Source organism: Globicephala melas, chromosome 3, assembly GCF_963455315.2.
Source record: "Globicephala melas chromosome 3, mGloMel1.2, whole genome shotgun sequence".
NCBI classification, from domain to species: Eukaryota; Metazoa; Chordata; class Mammalia; order Artiodactyla; family Delphinidae; genus Globicephala; species Globicephala melas.
In genome coordinates this window covers 113,082,284-113,097,260 of record NC_083316.1, presented here as the reverse complement: position 1 = coordinate 113,097,260, position 14,977 = coordinate 113,082,284, and the positions used below count along the sequence as shown (strand labels likewise).

The window sequence follows — 14,977 nt, the reverse complement described above, 5'->3', positions numbered from 1 at the left end:
AGGAAGTCTTCTGAGAAAGTGACATTTGAGCGAAGACTTGAAGGAGTTAAAAAAGTTGTTCATGTAGATACCTGGCGAAAGAGCATTCCAAGTAAAGAGAATAACTAGTACAAAGGTCTAGTCCATGCCAAGTGTGTTTGAAGAATAGCAGGGGGGTCAGCGTGGCTGGAGTGGACTGAGGGAGGGAGAAAACCGCAGGAAATGAAATCAGTGAGAGAATGGAGAGGCTAGATAATGTATGTCCTTATAGGACAGTATAATGAATCCACTTTTACTCTGAGTGGATGGGGAGCCACTGGAGGGTTTGAGCAGACCAGTGCCATGACCTGACTACTTTTCCTAAATGTCTGACTGATGTATGGAGAATAGACTATAGAAGACCAGGACAGAATCATAGAATCAGGGAGGCCAGTTAAGAGTCTCTTGGTTAGTCCAAGCAAGAAATGATGATGGCTTAGACCAAGGTAGAAATAGTAGAATTGGTGAAAAGAGGTCAGATCTTTTATATATAGATAGATAGATAGATAGATATATTTTTTTAGAAGGTAGAGCTGGTAGGATCTGCTACTAAATTATATGTCTGTTTTGAGAAGAAGAGAGGAATCAAGGATAAATGCAAGATTTTTTGTCCTGGACAACTGAGAAGTTGGGGAATACTAACAAGGTGGAGAAGACCAGGTCCAGAGTTAGTTTCATTAAGTTTGAAATGCCTATTTGGCATCCAAGTGGAAATACCAAGATGGTAATTGGATATATTTGACTCAAGTTCAGGAGAGAAGGCCGAGCTAAAGACATAAAATTTGAAGTCCTCAGCATATGGATGATATCTAATGATCTTAGACAGGATCACTAAGGCAATGAGTGTCAACAGACAGGAGAATTCAAAGGACTGGGCACATCTTTGGGGCATTCTAAAACTAAGACATCAGGGACATGAGAATTAATCAACAAAGATGCAAAAGTACTCATTCAGGAAGAAAAACCACAGAAAAGTATGTTATGCTAGAAGCCAAGTGAAGAATGTGTATCAAGGAGGAGGAAGTGATCAGCTATGTCAAAGCACCTAACAGGTCATGTAAGATGAGGACTGAGAACCAACCACTGGATTTAGCATATGAAAGTCACTTGTGACCTTGGAAGGACAGTCTCAGTGGAGGCAATGGGTAGAGGGTGAAAGCCTTACTGAATGGAATAAGAAAGAGTGTAAGGAGGACAACTGTCAACTATGAGTGTAAACGAGTCTAATGAGGAGTTTTTCTATAAAGTGGAACAGAAAACTAGAGTAGTAATTGGAGAGGTAAGTGGAGTCAAGAGGAGTTCCTTCTTAAGACAAGACAATAGCAACACGGTCGTATACTAAGCCAACAGAGAAAGGGAGAAATTAACAGTGCAGGGGAGAGAAAGGAAGAGCGCAGGAGCCATGTCCTTGAGTGGCGTAGGGGACTGATATCCAACACACAAGTGGAGGAGCTGGCCTTAGATAGGAGCAGCAAGAGTAAGAAGAGGGAAGAGAGTCCATGAGCACAGATGAAAGTAGACTATGTGGATGGTGCGAACATGTGAAGCTTCTCTTCCAATGAGCTCTATTTTCCAAGTAAAATAGGAAACTAGGAGGGGGATGAAGTGTTAGAAAACTGAGACTAGAGAGGTATGAAACGCTTGTTTGGGACAGGGGGGAGGGTAAGTTGCCCAGGAGCGCCGTGGACTGCTTGAGGTTGGAGGTAGTGAGTTTACAGCACGCCTGCTCGGTGCAGGTGTGTGCTCTCCAGCCGCGTTAACTGTGCAGAGGCGGGAGCAGAGTAGTGGAGAGCTAGACGCAACCAAGGTCAGGCTTTCATCCAATGAGGAGGACAAAATAGGAGGGTAAGAGAGTTGCTGTGTGCAAGGATGATGATAAAGACTACCCATAAAAGAGAAGCTCTGCAAGGAGGGAGACAGGGACCTGAGGGGGATGAAAACCAGTGAAAAGGTGGTGTGGTCAATGGCTTGTAGGTTTCATGGAATCAAAGGACTGCTAGAATTAGGATCCCAGATGAAGAAAGCTGGACATATAGGAGGTAGTGGTCAGAGAGAGGGAGACCTAAAGTTAGGGTCGTGGAGGAGCTGCAGTTACTGGGAATAACTAAGAGAATGAATGGTTGAGGTAGAGTTGAGGATAAGGTCACTGGAAAAGATGGTGTCAAGGAAATGAGAGGGCAGGGTAATGGAAGGGACATCTTCTTGGGTACTGAAACCACCAATAACAACAGCAGTTAATGTTGGGAGAGCGACAGTAAGACAGAAGCTAAAATCTTCAAGGAAGGTGACAGAGTAACCAGAGATGAGTAAGTGATCAATATAAGGAAAAGTGGATTCAGCCTGTTAGTTTCTCTCTCTGAGTCTCAGTTTTCTTGCTTGTGAGCTGGAAATGCTGACAGTCCTTCTAACATGAGGTTTTTATAAGGATTAAGTAAGATGATGGAGGTAGAACAGCTGTCGCCCACTGGGCCTGGCAGACTTCAGTGTGCAGGAATATGGAATTATTTGTAAAAGGGCACCTGTGAAGTCTTAGGTATATGTCTCATCTTTCCAACTCAAGTTGAGGAGTGTGGCTCAAAGGCTCGCTGAGCTCAGGGTTGACCCATTTCTCCTAATCATCGCAACTCCGCAGAGATGTGCGCCCATGGCTCTCTCTGGGAGGCCTGGGCCTGGCATGACCCTCCCGTCTGCATCTATTCCATGTCCCATCTACCCATGTCCATGTCATCTCTGTCTTCCTGGCAGGCCCAGGCCTGCCTCCTCCAGCCATCTGCAGACACCAGGCATGTTGCCTTGCAGACTGATACAGAAGGCAAAACCAAACCAGCCGTTTGGGTTGCTCTGGTGTGTCTCCCTTTTTTATGGCCCAGCTAGCTGAAAGAGCCCAGGGAAGTGAAAGTCTCTAACGAAGTGGTACCTTCTGTTCTGAACTGCACTGCACCCAGAAATGCGCAGAGGCTCTGGGACGGCACAGTCTGACCTGCCCATGACAGTCTGCCTGAGCTGAGCGTCATTTTTCTACCCAGCATTTCCAAAACACCCTGCTTATCCCTAAATGATATATGGAAACGAAGGGTAGCCACTCTTGTCTGAAAACATCTTCTTGACCCTTTTCCTTTTAGCAAACAAACATTTATCAACACTTACTTCTTTCTCTAACGTAAAGGGACATTTTGAAGCAGCAGTGCTGCAAGGAGAAACGAATCATTAATTTAGAAAAATTGTTGAGCTTCTGCAGTTTTTCAGTCTCCCATCTATGTGCTGAGGAATCCAGGTTCTGGAAAAGCAAAACTGAACTCCTATCTACCAACTACTATTTACCACTCTCAGGGCTTACGACATTGATTAACTCTGCAAGTGACATTTGGTTCTTGTGTTGCTTCTGAATAGACTTGTTTCAACTAAGAAACCAATAAGGAAGCCTTTAGGGGAAAATATTTTGGGGGCGTAGTGGTTTGAAGGTGACATGAAACATTCTTTTGTCCAACATTTCGGATCATTATCTGGAATTGAAGCAGTGTGTTTTAGGGGAGAGAGAAGTTGGCATGTCACTAGGAAAGGCAGTCAGCCTCTGAAAGATAATTTAGAAACGTATGCCTAGGGAGGAGATGAGAGAAACCCAGAGGCAACTCATTAAAAAAAAACAAAACAAAACAAAAAGGAGGTCAAGGTCTGAAAATGATTATTCAACAGGCAAGTAATTTAAGGTGTCATGATTTGCTGTACAAAAGGATCTGTGGTAGGAAAGGATTCTGTTAGATTTAAATTACATTTGATTTTTAAATTTATAAGTTACAAGCAGATTTTCCAGCACGTTAAAAGAAAGCACACCTGTGTACATTTTTCCCCCAAATTTAGCCTATCAGCCGTATCTTTCCAGTAAACTTCCTGAGTAGAGCAGTTGCCATTACAGATCGGTAGTAAATGATTTAAGTGATATTTCCATCAGCCTTAAAAGTGCATTTCCTTATCACTCCTCCCTCAGATTTGGCTCAAAATTAGGCAAGGAGAACTGCTGCTTTCAAAGAGCTCAGGGTGGGCTTTGGCAGGCTTCAGAATTACTTAGAGAACGAGGTTAAAAGATTCCTGGGCCTCATCCCCAGGAATTCTAAGTCAGTGAGTCTGCAACAGGGCCTGGAAATCATAGTTATAGCATGCACCCAAGGTCACTCTGATAGAGGTGGCTGAGGAGCACACCTTGACGAATCTTGGCTTAGAGAAGATGCCCTCTAGATTGTTGTGTCAAGAGAAGTTGCCCTGCCTTCTGGATCCAGCATACCCTCTGGTTCCAACGCACTCTAAGCTCGCGCTTGGTGCACAGCTTTGCTGAGCGACACTGCTATGCTAGGCAAGCCCACCTGTGGGGCTCAGTGTGACACACCCCTGATTTCTCTTTATTCTGTTAGAACGATTACAGGAAGTTATCTATGCAATGCAAGGATTTTGTGGTGGGCGTGCTGGACCTGTGCCGAGACACAGAAGAGGTGGAAGCGATTTTAAATGGTGATGTGAACTTCCAAGTCTGGTCCGACCACCACCGTCCAAGTCTGAGCCGGATCAAACTCGCCATTAAATACGAAGTCAAGAAGGTAAGCTTCCCCACCGCCCCCGGCCTTCCCAGCTCCAGGGCTGCTGGCCTACCTTTGTGTTCATGCTTGTTTTCTGTTCCCACAAGGGGATGGTAACAACACTGAGTACCCGACTTGCCTCTAGACAGGGAACTTCCAGAACTTCCAGACTTGCAGGACTGCTCAGAGCTCCTTCCTTCACCCCCAGCCCACCAGGAGAGAGAAATGAATCATGACAGTTACTCCGTGAACAGGCTTCAAGCCTGGAGAACAAAAGAGCAGATTCTCAACCTCCAAGCCACTAGCAAGGACAAGATTACAGTGAACGCTCCCATCAGCTAGCAGGCCGATTCCCAAGCTTTCATGAAAAACATATCACTCAGCTCTGTGAACGGCATTTATTGAGCTTTCCCTGTGTGCCTGGGGACTTGTGTAGAAAATGTCTTAGTGTAGAGGATTTGTGGGATCCACGGTTCTGGGAGGCTCAGAGGAATTTCACTCTCAAGGCTTATGAAAAGCTTTAATAGGAAGCATGACTAGACTTTCAAAAGAGTAAGTCCCAGCTCCTCAATCAACCTCAAGGTGTCTTTAATGGCCACCAGCACCCAGTAGCCCTCACACCCACAGTGGCTGGTCAGACTGAGTCCCTAAGGAGCAAAATTCAATTAGGGTTCCACTTTGGATATACTCTGGATTCTTTAGAATCTGCTCTGATGTTAGACGACATCATTCATCCTGATGAAAACTGCAGAGCTCCAAAGACCCATATGCTTAAATACCAATGTGCTTCCCACATAAGCAAGATGGCTGATCAGTCTTCAAGGGCTTGGGTTTTTTTTCCAGCTCTTTTACAGGGTGACTACTGGGGGGATTTCCAATGCCCCCAAATTGGCCTCTTGGCATTTCTCCTCTTGTCTGATTATCTTAATTTGTGTAGGATGAACCATCCTTCAAGAAACCATGTATATCTGTGGTATTCATCTAGAGAGAGCTTCCAAGTTCGATAAAAATCTTCCTGTCCTTTTACTTTTAATAATAATCAAAACTTCTAGGAAAAAGAGCTTTTTTCAAAGACTCTGAGTCCTGAAGATAAAATTGATAAATCATGGGAAATGTGGCCTTAGATTAATCTTCAGAAGCATAGAATTACAGGAAGGGAGGAGTCAGGCTGCAGTTTCAAGTATGTACAATCCTATTTACTTAGTGTAGGGAAACTCACTTTTTAGCTTATCTCAAGGGCTCACTGAGGCGCTTCAGCAAAGCACAGCAATCCCTTCCTAAAGGTGCTGAGATATCCATGATCTTGGGGTTCAAAGAAACCCTGCGGAAGAGACTGCTTGGTAATGAATGGTAACAAGCCTGAGTTTCTAGCATTTCCTTCCTTCCCCAAGCCACAGTATTCTCCTGCTTCCCAACACAGGGTGAAAGGTGAAGATGTATTTGACACCCCAAAGAAAAGACGATGTTTGGCATTTGCAGATTTACGTTCACAGTTTTGGCTATTCACAAGCAATTCCAACAGCCCATGAAAATGCAAGCATTCACCATTTTTCTGAAACATAAATCCAACTGAGCAACACAGTCACTGAGGGCAAATCACTGAGCAAGTCCAGAGTTTGGCTACCACTTCAGAGCCTATATGTTCCTTCTCATTGTCAACTACCAAGTACAAAACAGCCCTGGTGATGGATGAGAAGAAAAAGTGAAAACACTCTATGAACATGAGAGTTTTGGTCAGAATAAAGAGGTTTTGTGAGGGAAATTATTTACTCTAGTGGTATTTGCTAATTAGGAGAATCATAAAGGTCTCAAGAAACACTCATCATGAATGTCAAGTGTCTGATGCAATACATAGGTAGGAAGATGATAAATGACCTGCATAAAATGTCAGCCTTGCTCATTTCAAAAATCTCCAATAGGTAATTCTCTCAAACCACATATGCCATCATAGAGAGCAGACTCACAGTTTTCCTTGACATTTATTCTATCGTGAATTACCAGCGAAAATACATAATATTTTAAAATCTTATTGATATTATAATGAGATTTCATTTTTAATTTATGAACTTTAGAATGCTTGCATGGGCACAATCTAACCCTGGGTCTTTTAATTATGAAACAACTAGCACCAAGGCTTATTTACACCTGACATATGTATGTGTCATAAGGCTGGAATATAAAGCCATAAAAAAATTCCTAAGTCTCTGCCACATATCAAATCAAACCATTAATTCAGTGATTAAAACAAACTAGTTGTTCTTGGTAGTTCCATGAGCTGCTAATAGGTGACCTTAAAAGAAGTTTTTGTGTTCAAATAAATTTAGAGACCTTGAGTTAAGCAGAGTCAAAAAGGTTTCTTTGCTTAAAGACATTACAGAACCTTGATCATGCATTGCTACTCTAAAAGAAGAAGGGTACAATGTGTATTACTTGACCACAGAACTCCCTTTCTCATGGAGCATCTGGTAAAACTAGTTTTCCATGTAACAGTATTTGGGAAACTCTAATACAGAATCAGCCTTTATATTTATGAAATGCATAGATCTGAGTGAAATGGGTGCCACTCTGTGGCTGGCACTGCACCCAAGATCATGTCCTTCATTTGAATGTCTGCCTCTCTTCGGGCATCACCCTCATGTCTGGTCCTCTGACTGCCTCAGCCATAATGTCAGTCTCTGTTACATAAAGACAATTACCCCACCATGGCACGAGGGACCACCTGGTAAAGAGGAAGGAATGATGAAGGGGATGTCAGGAGATGTCTAGCATGATTCTTACATTTAATGACCACATGGTCTTGGATAAGTCTTTGAAGCTCTATGGGCCTCATTCCCCTTCTGAAAAATAGGCATATATGCTTTTGCTTCACAGGGTTTCTGTGAACTTTCAAATGAACTGATATGAGGGTAAATGCTTTGGAAACTGAAAAGGTCTCTACAGCTCCATAGGAAAGCATCATCACTGTCATTCAGTAATGCTATGCTCCCCCTTCCTTGGGACTAGACGGGTCCCTTTATCCCCAGAGATATTCCCTAGCTTGTCCTTTGTTATCTTCCCAGAGAAGGCTAGAAATGTCCCCCTGGGTAAGGACATCATCCCTATAGCCTAAAACTCCTTCCCCAAAGACCAAAAGGCCTTGTGAGGATATGGCTGTTCTCCATGACTTCTGCCTTAATTAATAGGGTGACTCAGCCTTCCCACTGTGTTTGGAAGGCAGTGTTGGAGAAGTGGCTAAGAAGGTACCCTTAAAAGTTAATCACGGTCCAACCACTTATTAATGGGGTCACTTAAGCAAGTCACTTAGCCTCTCTGTGTCTCACTTCCCTCATCTATAAAGCTTGGTTAATAATGCCTACTTTATTGAATTGTTATAAGGATCAAATGGAATAAAGCATGTGTGCCTCAAATAGCCCCAGGCCTCACCAGCCTGTGGGTATAAATGAGGCAGTATTAATACACACATTGCACTGGCTTAGAGTCAGTGTTCACATTACTTAAGACATTTCTGTTATCCACCTCAGTCCCCCTAAGCCTTTACAGGCCACAGTCCCTTCAGAAGCCAAGCATGCCTCATGAAGAAGCAAGGATGCTTCTTCCCCATACTGAGTCACAGCTCAGCCCAGAAGCAACTCTACCTATGCTTCACAGATAAAGAAAACAATCCCTCCAGCTTTGGCCTACAGCCCCAGTATATATACAGGCCTTGGTCTTCTCCCCCAGGGCCAACCTGAGTGACAGACATCTTGCAGACTCCTCCATTTCTAGCTCTGTCTCCAGGGAACATGCATAAATATCCTTCTTAAAGACTCTCCCCTCCCCCTGCATATCAACTCTAAATAAATGCTTGGGGACTCTGAGTCACACCAACTGGGAAGGCCTAACCAGTCTGTGATTCATTCAGGTTCAGCTGACCCAGTCTGCACCCATAAAGGAAGATCAGTGCAGTGTCTGGCACAAGGTCATTGCTGACTGACTGCTTACAGAGACAAGATGCTTCGTGCCCTTTCCAACTTGTCTAACTGAAGACTCACCTCGGAGCCCTTCACTCTCATCCCTTCCTCTCTCTCCTCTTTATCGCTTCTTCATTTCTAGGCTTACAGTGAGGCTATTTTCCTTTCTCTCCCCTATGTCATCTCTTCCTCCTTCCTGACTTCAGGTCGGCCTTAATGGGGATTAGGTGCATCTCCATTCACTGAAAGAACTTTGTGGGCGTGTGTCCTCCAGGTTCAAAGCGCCAAAGGAGAGTGAGACAGGAGACCTGGAAGGTCCTATTTTCTACAATAGAAGCCTTAACTCCACCTGTAGAGGAGATGGAGGCCCCTCTAGACATAATTAAGCCAAGGTCTGCTACCAAAAAACATGCGAACACATGAATCTTTTGTCCAAAATTATATCACTGTCATTGCAGAAAGCATGTCTATTATTAGGCAATGTCACCAATAAGGGTGGTTAGTTTAATCTGACAAGTTGTTTTAGCCATGGCCTGTAAGCCCTACAGTCACTGATCAGCCTGCAGGGGATCCTGAGGAAAGTAAGACACAGTCTTGCCCTCAGAGAGCCATCAGTGTGGTGGGTAAGGTGCAGACAGCCAGCCTCTGACCACAGCGGCAACAGCCTCTGCACATTGCTAGCTGAGCAAAGCAGAGTTCACAGCAGTTGCCTCTTTCAGACTCCAGGTGGCCCCCAGTTCTAGCGTCTTGACATGCGGCTTGATTTGGAGGATGCAATTATGGTACCAGCTATCTTTCCTTCCAGCTGATGAGACCCACCCACTCTCCTCAAGAAGCAGCACCACTCAGCAGAGCCTTCCAGATCCCAGAATTTCAGAGGTGCCCTTTCCTGACTCTGCCAAGCTCCTGGGTGATTCCTGGACCAGAAAGCTAGTATCACATGAAATAAAGACCTGGGACAAGACCATGGGAGGGGGAAGGATGCAGGCGGAACCCTCACTAGCCCTACTTAGTAACACAGTTCCCTTTTTCTTCACACTGCTGTACTCAGGAAATAATATCCCCTGTGATTTTCATTCACTGGCTGACTCATCATTTAACTAACATTCACTGATGTCTCCTACATCACCAGCTCTGTGTTCAGCACTGGAGAGACTGAGAAGACCCAGGCCTTGTCCTTGAGGGGGGTTCGTGTAGCACTGGAGAGAGATGTGTGAACAAAGGGTCACAATCCTGTCTGAGCAAGGCAAACAGGAATGGGAAGGGGGCAGCACGGGGGTCAGAGGAAGCACTGACCAGCTCAGTCTAGACCTCAGGAAATGTTTCCCAGAAGTGGAAATGCTTGAGGTAGGGCTTAAAGGATGAGAGGTTCTGGAAGGGATGGCAATTCAGGTAGAGAGAGGTTAAAGTTAAAAAGCCACAGATATCTTAGGAAGAGTGGCACGTTTATGAAAGGAACATGTTTAGAGGGGGATGTGGCTGAGGCTGTGCTATTGTGGGAAAGAAACAAACTGGAGAGTTTGTCAGCAGCAGATCCTTGAGGGTATCATATGCCATGCACAAGGAACTTGGACTTTATCCTGCCAGCACTATCCTATAGAATTTTCTATGATGATGGAAATGTTCTGTTTTCTACCGTCTAATATGGTAGCCACTAGCCTCATATGGTTAATTAGCACTTGAAATGCAGTTAATGTAATTATGAATCTGAATTCTTAATTTTTTAATTAATTAAAATTTCAATAGGCACATGTGGCCAGTGGTTACTAAACTGGACAGTATGACTATATATCCTCATTCATGCATTTAACAAGCTTTCTCTGAGTGACTACAAAGTGTGCTGTGCTAATCACTGGGGATGTGGTAGTGAATAAAAATGACATGATATGAACCATGGTGGGGAAGATGGATATTAATCAGAACATCACACCAATAAATTGTAATGTTCCAACTGAAGTCAGTGTTATGAAGCAGAAAAACATGGTATTACAACTTCTAAAGGCAGATATGACCTAATTGGGGAGGTCAATAAAGGCTTCTCGGAAGAACTCAATGCTTGCTCTGAGAAAAGTTAGCCAGAGGTGGGGAGGGCATTTCTGGAAGGAAAAAACATGTTCAAAGCTGTACAAAGGCCCTGTGGTGAGAAGAAATACAGCCTATAAGAGGAACTGAAAGAATGTGAATGTGGCAGAGTCAGAAGGCATGAGGAAGAGTGGGGTGTGGGATGAGTCTACAGAGGCACACAGGAACCGGAGGCTTGCAGACCATGCTAAAGGATTTTGTTTTTGTTCTTTTTTAAGGAACAATAGGAAGCCATCAGAGGAGTTTAATCAGGGGTGGTTTTCTCAGGATAGAAAGCCTCTGAGAAAGGCTGAAAAGCAAAAAGGGTGGGTATGGGGCTTCCCTGGTGGCGCAGTGGTTGAGAGTCCGCTTGCCAATGCAGGGGACACGGGTTCGTGCCCCGGTCCAGGAGGATCCCACGTGCTGCAGAGCGGCTGGGCCCGTGAGCCATGGCCGCTGAGCCTGCGCGTCCGGAGCCTGTGCTCCGCAACGGGAGAGGCCACAACAGTGAGAGGCCTGCGTACCGAAAAAAAAAAAAAAAAAAAGGGTCGGTATGGATGCAGCAATATTGTTGAGCAAAAGGGACAGACTATTAATCAAGGCAGGTGAAGTTATGCTGCGTTAACAAGCAAAACCAAAGTTGTATTGGCTTTTAACGCACACACACACACACACACACAAACGTTTACTTATTGCTCATCCTATTTCCATCTTGCAACAGAATTCAGAGGAATTCACTCAGGAACCCAGGCTGATAGAAATGCCCCCATCTCAAATGTTTCCACCCTGCCAAAGGGAAATCCAGCCCTGGAGAGTCTCACATCAGCAATTCAATGCTTTCACCTGGAAGTGACACACATTGTTTCTACTTACAACTCACTGTCAACAATTAGTCACATCACCCACCCCACCACAAAAGGGCCAGGAAGTGCTGAATAACCCTGCCATGTGTTTGAAAGGAGAAGAAAAAATGGAGCTATTTGGTAAACAGCACTAATGACCACCAACAGGAAAAAAAGTTGAGGAAATTAATATTAAAAGCATCAACGTCTCTATAAATCGGAAGCAGAATCACCCTCTGAGGTAGAAGGCAGCCTGAAAAAATTTTCTTTAAAAAGGTTTGAGAAAAATTCTGTGGGAGATGGGAGGAGAGAGAGCTGAACAGTAGACCCAATAGCCCAGCCAATACTAGAGACTGTAAATTCTTTGCAACAGTCTGTGCTCTTAACAAAAATGGAAAATCTCTACAAAAAATGGTAACATACCAAGTCAGTGGCCTCCATGAACCTCAATTCCCTGCTGTGAACTTCATTTCAAGATTCCTTCATAGAGATGGAGCCCAGAAGTGCACAAAATGTGCCCACAGAGGAGAATACCAAGGAGGGAGGGGCAACCTTAGAGGGGAGGGGTGTGGGGGGAACATTCGCCCAGCATCACCACCCTGTCTAAAGCTGGGCCAGGGCCTCTAACAACAGCATAAGTCTGTTTGTTCTTTCCTCCAAAAATCACCATCTTGTGCACATTTTACAGTCATGCCATAAGTTGGCCCGTTTTTCTACCTGGAAAAACTCCCATAAGAAGAAAACAGAACATGTTGTGTAGCAGTTTATAGCGTCATGGCCAGGAGCATGCCGGCTCACACTCTCCACTTACTAATACGTGGCTTTAGTAACCTGTCTTAAATTACTTAACCTGCTGGCCTGCAGGAGCCCCTTGGATAAGGCAGATGCTACTCCAACCCTCAAAAGCCTCCTGGCCTAAATCTGTGCTAAGAGACACAATGAGGCTCAGCAGTAGATGCACAACTGGCTGAAACCCCTCACCCTAGTGTGGTGACCACAGGTAGGGACACTAGAGACAGCAGCTGACCTCTACTGGGGTTCTGTTTCATTTCCTCCGCCTGCAGAGAGCACAGGGCCAGCGAGCAAAGGGAATGTGGGGACACTGGGGCTTTCTAGAGGACGCCTGAGAGGCCAATCAGACGCTCACATGCTCTGAGCAGACATTCTCCCACCGTGTTTTCCTGCTGAGGCATCATTTCAACAGATGCTCAGAGTTAAGAAGACCAGAGCTGTCACAAACACAGTCTGGCTGGTCAGGCACTACCCCAAACTGTGCTGCAGGATGTCCAGGAGCTGCCAAACGCTGCTGGAATCCATCGGTATTGAAAGCATCAATCAGTGTCCTCTTCGGGGATTCCTCTCAGCACTTTTGTGGCCCCAGCTGGCACAAAAATGACCAACGTCCATTAATCTCTTGGCTCAGAGCAGCTATCTTTTGCCTAGGAAAAGTAGTCTTGTTTTTCTCAAGCAACAATCCTAAGAAGAACTAACGCAAGTATGTATGTACCCCTTTTCTGCCTGGAAAAACTCTCAGGAGAAGAAAAATAAAACCTGTTGGGCACCAGCATACTGTTATGGCTGGAAACCTGACTACACATGTGCAAATCCCAAGTCCTTCATTTACTAGATAGGTGGCTTTAGATAAGTTATTTCATCTCTGGGGCTCAGTTTTCTTATCTGTACGGTGGGGACAAACAATAGTACCTAATAAATGACAATCAATGTTTATTAACACATAATGTAGCTAGAACACAGTTAGTGCATAATGCTAGCTAATGGAAACTATATGCCATGTTGGTTTCACAAGCAGAAACTACCCTTAAGACAAAACCAGCCTTTTTCAACCTCAGCACTGTTGACATCTGGGGCCAGATAATTCTTTGCTGTGGGCACTGTCCTGTGCATTAGAGGATATTTAGCAACATCCCCGGCCTCTACCTACTAGGTGCCAGTAGCACCCTCCTCACAAGTTTTGTCAACCGAAAATGTCTCCAAGACACAGTCTCTAATGTCTCCACAGGAAGACGTGGAAACAAAATCATTCCCTGTTGAGAATCTCTGGGATAGTTTTCAGGATCTATGCTGTAACCCCTTAACTGTAAACCACTGAGGACAGGGATTGTAGTTCCCCAAGGATGCACTGCATCTGTCTAGACCAAACCCAACGTTACATCGAAATCAAACTCAATGTATCTCTCTAGAACAAATTAAGTTCTCATACTTAGCTACATAAAGGAAACCACTTGGGAGCTTTGTAAAAAAAAAACGTCAGTACCCTACCCACAGAGCTTCTAATACAAGTCTCCTGTGTGGGAGCCCAGGGACTGTGTTTTTAAAAGGCTCTCTAATGATTCTAAATTTTGTAAAGACTGAGTTCCTGGCAGGTGGGACCTCTCCTCATTCATCTTGGTCTCTGAAGACTGAGAAATAGTACTCACCCTACACATCATGTGCAGTCTCCATGGTGAGCAAATGAATAGACAGATGGGTGTAAAATGTGAAGCCGTAGGCTTTAATGTACTCCAAACATCTGTAATTCCCCTCACGATCAAAAATCCACATAACAGAATTCAGATGATGTCCCAGGCTGGCCTGAGAGTATGGGGCCATCATCTCCATGCCCTCCATTGCCGACCTGTGTATCCTTTTGGGTCTGTAACTCTGGAAAAGAGCTCTTCCTATGCAGAGATGCCGTTAACAGTGGTTCTGGCCTGGCAGTCTTAGGGATGGAGGAGAGCAGCAGGTGGCTCTCAGGGTGGCCCCGCACGGCAGGGAGAGGCAATGGGGCCTCTGTCCTCCACAGGGGAGCTCAGCTCACTGAGTGTTCCACAGTGAGCCTCAGGAGTGCTCCTCCACTCACTGGCCTGAGTTGCTGACCTGCCCACCCCCCACGCCCCCGCCTGGCTCAGCTTTAAGAGGGAAAAGCAGAGCGTCTGATGCCTCCTCTCTGCCCTTCCTCAGGCCTGCTGTTGAATCATCTGACACAATTTTCTCTAAAGAGCAAATAGTACTGCACATTTGCAAAAGAGATTTCACTTCCTCAAAGTCCGCACAACCAGACAAAATAACTACTGCCTTTTTGGTTATTCTGCTGCCTTCTGTTCAGCTCTTTGAATATATAAATATTTGCATGGAAGGATAATCCTTTAAAGCATTTTTCTTCTTCTCGGTTATCATGTTTCCTAAGCTGTGCAGCCTTAGTTTACCTATCCTTATATCCATCATGTGATGCATTTGTTAAGGTATTCAGAGGCTGATTATTATTACATTCCGAGTTAGGGACTAACAGGAAGAGAGGAATTTGAGGAGCATTCAACAAAGGAACGTAAGTCGCCACTGCCTCCAAGAAATAGACGCAAACCAAATGCAGTTACCAGCCCAAAGCGGAAAGAACAAGAGTCGTTTTCAAATTGTCACTTTTATCCCAGTCAAACAGATCTTAGAAATTACAGTCCCCCCAGCCCAAGGACCTGTAACTAACTCCAGCAATTAAGCTGAAGACCAACTACACATTTCCGTCTCATTATTTCTGTACTAA

At 44.7% G+C, this 14,977-nt stretch overlaps 1 protein-coding gene across 1 annotated transcript in view; it reads left to right on the top strand.

Moving 5' to 3' along the window:
* Positions 1–14,977, top strand: part of TRPC7 (transient receptor potential cation channel subfamily C member 7) — a 141,905-nt gene that overhangs the window by 46,466 nt on the left and 80,462 nt on the right. The window contains exon 3 of the mRNA XM_030869368.2: positions 4,425–4,607. Coding sequence (XP_030725228.2) covers positions 4,425–4,607 — 183 coding nt within the window. The remainder of the gene's footprint in view (positions 1–4,424; positions 4,608–14,977) is intronic.